This window comes from Mus caroli, chromosome 7, assembly GCF_900094665.2.
Source record: "Mus caroli chromosome 7, CAROLI_EIJ_v1.1, whole genome shotgun sequence".
NCBI lineage: Eukaryota > Metazoa > Chordata > Mammalia > Rodentia > Muridae > Mus > Mus caroli.
This window is the reverse complement of record NC_034576.1, coordinates 34424062-34429592: the sequence shown is the minus strand read 5'-3', so window position 1 is coordinate 34429592 and position 5531 is coordinate 34424062. Positions and strand designations below refer to the sequence as shown.

The 5531-nt window shown below is 47.2% G+C and overlaps 1 protein-coding gene across 2 annotated transcripts in view; it reads left to right on the top strand.

Annotated features, from left to right (window-relative positions):
- Window positions 1-5531, top strand: part of Wdr88 (WD repeat domain 88) — a 38635-nt gene that overhangs the window by 18355 nt on the left and 14749 nt on the right. The window contains exons 5-6 of one of the 2 annotated variants that reach the window (XM_021168397.1): window positions 605-743; window positions 1824-1953. In XM_021168397.1, the coding sequence (XP_021024056.1) occupies window positions 605-743; window positions 1824-1953 (269 nt within the window). The remainder of the gene's footprint in view (window positions 1-604; window positions 744-1823; window positions 1954-5531) is intronic. The other variant, XM_021168398.1, reaches the window with a different exon arrangement.

Genomic DNA, 5531 nt, shown 5'->3' with positions numbered 1-5531 from the left:
CTCTCTCTCTCTCTCTCTCTCTCTCTCTCTCTCTCTCTCTCTCTCTCTCTCTCTCTCTCTCTCTCTCTCTCTTGGATGCTGGGTATTTAACCCAGGGCTCCAAGGTGCTAAACACACACTATACCACTGAACTACTTCATATCATAGCTCTACAGTGCTCTGTTCTCTCTCCCTCCCCCTCTCTCTTTCTCCCTCTCTTTCTTTTTCCTCCCTTCGTCCTCTCCTTCCCTCACGCCCTCCACCTCTCCCTCCCTGCCCTTCCCTTTTCTTCCCCTCAATTTTCCTCCCTCCCGGTCTCTTTTGAGGTAGGCTTTCACTTGTAGCCCAGGTTGGCTTTGAACTTGCCACCCTCCTGCCTCAGCCTCCCAAGTGTTGGGATTATAAATGTGCTCTGCCACACCCAGCTTCAGTGACTGATTTCCTAATGTGGTGCCACGCCGTCTCTTCTGCCATACTCTAGCTGTCAGAAGCGAGCTCTGGGTCTGGCCACATTTAATAAGGGGACAGTTAGGCTGAGTCTATTGGAAAGGACCTGAGGGAGCACTTTAAAGTTGGAGTCCACTGAGCAGGTTTGCTGTCCTCTTTGGGCCCTGCCTCGTTCCAGTGGAAAGTCAGGCACGATACCTTCGTAGTGTGCTGCAAATTCTCTCCCAATGGGAAGTTCGTGCTGTCAGCCTTGGATGTGGATCGCGGGATCTACCTAATGGATCCAGAAAACATCACCACCGTGATCCATATGAAAGGTGAGGTTGCCAAGCTCCCCACACGCGGCACCAATACCTGACCACTTGATCAACAGGGACCTTCAGTTGATTTATATGGTGAGACTTGTCAGGGTCAGGGCCACATCATGAGCCCCATGGGCTACTGCATGTCAGGAATTGCAACGCGTGGACAATGGAGGCAGGAAGTTGAGGAGTTCAAAATGATCTCTCTCTCTCTCTCTCTCTCTCTCTCTTCAGCTTCAGTGACTGCTTTCCCAATGTGGTACCACACTGTCCCTTCTGCCATACTCTAGCTGTCAGAAGTGAGCTCTAGGTCTGACCACATTTAATAAGGGGGAATTTAGGCTCAGTCTGTTGGAAGGGATCTGAAGGATTCCCTTAAAGCCCCCTCACTGGGGGATTCTAGGCAGGTGCTCTACTACTGAGCCACACCCCCAGCCCCTCACTGGGGGATTCTAGGCAGGGGCTCTACCACTGAGCCACGCCCCCAGCCCCTCACTGGGGGATTCTAGGCAGGGGCTCTACCACTGAGCCACGCCCCCAGCCCCTCACTGGGAGATTCTAGGCAGGGGCTCTACCACTGAGCCATGCACTCAGCTCAGAGGTATTATTAATAGTGCATTGCTAGATGACCCTTCTGAACTAGTATGTGTGTGTGTGTGTTTCCCATATGTCTTTTCTCAGCATTTTGCCCCGTCCTATCAATGGATCATGTCCTATTCTCCTATCCTTCATATTCCCAAGCCCTAGCTACGTTACCCTCCTTCTTCACACTGCATCTCATCTCCAGGAATGCATCCTTGATTCCTTAGAGCTTCCTCCCAGCTAGGAACTACTGTGAACTCCTCTTGTGGCTTTTGGCATGACACGGGTCACAGCATGCCTGGGGATATCTCTCCCATTAAACTGGGAGCTGTGTGGTTGTGTATGGCCAGGCAGCTGGGCTGAAAGCCTGGCTCATAGCAGACAAGCAGGAAATGCACGTGTGGGTAGACCATCCCCTGGGAAAACTGGGATTGTCCCCATTGCATCATGGGGTGGTAGGGTCCCCCGAGGCTTTCCCTTGAGGTCACTCGTAGTCACTTTGCTTGTGTGTAGATCATCACCAAAGGTCCATCACTTCATGCTGCTTTGACCCTGACAGCCAGAAGGTGGCTTCTGTCTCCATGGACAGGTGTATCAAGATCTGGGACATCACATCCCGAACCACGCTGTTTACCATTCCCAAGTGAGAAGGGTCCTGAGTCGGGTGGGCAGTGGGGTTTGGTATGGGCAGCAGTGTCCTGCAGCAGGACGTGGGAGAGGTGTCACTCTTTCTTCCCTTCTGGATTCCACATAGAATCCGGTGTCCCAGTGGAGGTGTCTCTAGGGTGTCCCAGGAAGCCAGAGAGAAGCCACCAGTGTAGCTTATAGGCAGGGCCAGGTCTCAGACGCATTCTTTTCTTTTTCTTTTTTCTTTCTTTTTAAATATAAATACACTGTAGCTGTTTTCAGACACACCAGATCTCATTACAGATGGTTGTGAGCCACCGTGTGGTTGCTGGGATTTGAACTCAGGACCTTCGGAAGGGTCATCTCTCCAGTCCCAGATGCATTCATTTCAATGTGAACTCTTAGCAGCAAACACACCCAGATCCTCCATAAAAATATGAAGTTCAGGACTTTTGATCTCAGTGCTTAGGTCACAGAAGCAGGGGGATCTCTGTGAGTGCAGGAGTTCAGCCTGGTCTACCGAGTAAGCTCTGGGACAGCTAGGGCTTCATAGTGAGACCCCTGTCTCAAAACAACAGCAATACTACTACTACTACTAATAATAATAATATAAAGTTCAGTCAGGCATGGTGGTGCACATCGAAAGGCCCACACTGGAGACAGGGAGGCAGAGGACTGAATGCTGAAGGCTGGTTTAGGTTATATAGTGAGACTCTCGTCTTAAAATAAGTGGCTGTAAAACGGAAACCTCTCTGGATCCAGGTGACCCTTGCTGGGGGCCACTGTGTCACAGGTGAGTCCTCTGCAGCAGGTGCTGGTGTCGAGGCCACAGACTGTGCACACACCTGTCACCTTGACTGTCCTGCTCAGTTCCTCCTTCCTGGGTCAGCTGCCTGTGTGCAGGGACCTCGGGTTTCTCTCCTTTTGAAATGAGCAGAGTGACAGTCTGGACAGGATTGCGGGAAGACAGTCCCTAGAGTGTGCAGTATCATGTGGGGTGATGCTTAGGGGGACTCTGAGGTTAGGATCCGCTCTGTGCAGGCACTGAAGGACAAGGTATCAGAGGCTGCTGAACACAGGCCATGGGTGGAAGCCCTGACCCAGCTCTGCGGTGACAGCAGTAGTTTATATCAGTTGAAAAGTGTGCCAGGAAACATAGCTCTTAGCAAGCAAATGAACAGGGGAGGCTCTCAGAATCTGAGCACACAAACTGGCTTCCTGGGGTGTGACCTCTGGGGCCATGTAAGAGAACATGCTTCATTGCATACTGTTGAAGTGGCTACATTCATAGGGATTTTTGATGAGACTAGATGGCTTTATTTTTTCTATTTTTTTTAACATATAGATTTATGAGAATGTGAAACACAGGGTACAGCATCAAGTTTTAAAGGTACAAGAGAAGATAAGGCGCAGTGGAAGTATCTCTGGGTTCATAGACATTCAGTTTCCCTCCCCGGCAGTAATGGCCTCTCTTCCTTCCTGTCTGTCTGTCACATTATAGTATCTGCCTATGTAAAATAAGCCCAGGGACCAGTGAGATGGCTCAGCTGTTGGAGGGGCTTGCTGCCAAGTCTGGCAACTTGCACTTAATCCCCAGGCCCCACATATTAAAAGGAGAGGACCAACTCCTCCAAGTTGAACTCTGATCGGCCACATTCATTGTATTACACACGCCCTCCCGCACATAAACACACATGCAAAATAAATAATACACGCAGCACAAAATCATAAAAAAGTAAAAACAAACCAAGTAGTTTGGGCAAGATGACATTTTCATTATTTATGATGAAATGCATGCAACATAAAATTTGACCATTACTTTTCAGTGCACAGTTCACTGGATTAATTACATTCATGGTATTTTGCAACCTTCGCTATCTATTTCCAAAGTGTTTCACCACACCAAAGGGAAACGGTATTCATTAAGCAATGGCTTCCCGCTCCCCGAAGCCCCTGGGAGCCCTTATTCCAGTTTCTGCCTCTATGAATTTGCCTAGTTTAGATATTTCTATAAATGAAATCACACTTGTCCTCAAGTGACTGCCTTTTTCCACTTGAAATATTTTCAAGAATCAACCCTGTTGTAGCATATAACAGAACTTCATTTCTTTTCATAACTGTGTAATACTCCATTACATATAGATACATACAGATACATATGGATATGTATATACATATATTGATATACATATATAGCATGTTTTATTTATTGGTCTGTTGAAGGACACTTACTTTGTTTTTATGCATCTGTCTGAGTTCCCATTTTTTTTTAATTCTTCTGGTAAATGATCAAGAGTGGAAATGGTGGGCCAGATGGTGGTGCTAGGTTTATGGTTAGCTTTTTTTCCTTTTAATTTTTAAAAAAAATTTCTTATTATTTTATGTGTGTGGATGCTTGACCTGGACGCATGTTGGTGCAGTCTATGTGTGCAGTGCCTGTAGGTGCGACAGAGGTTGTTGTGTCCCGTGGAACTGGAGTGACAGACAGTTGTGAGCAGCCACCACGCATCAACTGAAGAGCAGGGAAATCTTGTGTGTGTGTGTGTGTGTGTGTGTGTATCTCTGGTCCATGTCTGGCTTCCTGTCTGCTGTTTCAAGTTTCCTGTGTTCATTATTCCTGTCTACTTAGAAAAGACTCTTGAGCTGTTCTTTAAAACAAACTTTTTTTTAAACAATTATTTATCTATCTTGCATTCTTGAGAGGGAGGGAAGGAGGGGACTGGAGAGATGGCTCAGTGGTTAAGAGCACTGACTGCTCTTCCAGAGGTCCTGAGTTCAATTCCCAGCAACCACATGGTAGCTCACAACCATCTGTAATGGGGTCTGATGGCCCCTTCTGGTGTGTCTGAAGACAGCTACAGTGTACTCATAATCATTAAAAATAAATAAATATTTTTTTAAAAAGATGGAGGGAGGGAGGGGAAGAGAGAGAGAGAGAGAGAGAGAGAGGGTGTTGTGTGTTTGCAGCACATGTATGCTAGTCTGTCCACAGTATCTTGCTGGCCCACCACTCTTTTTGAGAGCAATAATTGCACACATATATAATATAATTATATATACTAGGTGTGTATGTATAGGTATGTGTATATATAGAATTCATTTTTATTTTATGTACATGGGTGTTTTGCTTGCTTGTATGTGTGTGTGAGGTGTCAGAAGCTCTGGAACTGGAGTGACAGACAGGTGTGAGCTGCCACTTGGGTGCTAGGAAACGAATCTGGGTCCTCTGGAAGAACAGTCCCTGCTCTTAACCGCTGAGCTGTCTCTCCAGCCCTGAGAGCAATAAATTCTTAAGAATTTTCATCTGGCCAGGTGTGGTGGTACACACCAGTAATTTCAGTACCTGGGAGTCAGAGGCACCAGCCTGGTCTACACAGTTAGTCCGAGGACAGCCTGGGCTATGCAGTGAGATCTTGTAGAAAGAATTGTCATCTGATGATGCCCTGTTTCATATCAGCTGACTGTAGAAATCTTGGTTGGCATTCCTTTTCCCTTTTCAATTTTTTCCTTTCCTCTCCTCTCCTCTCCTCTCCTCTCCTCTCCTCTCCTCTCCTCTCCTCCTGTCTCTCTCTGTGTGTGTGTGTGTGTATGCAC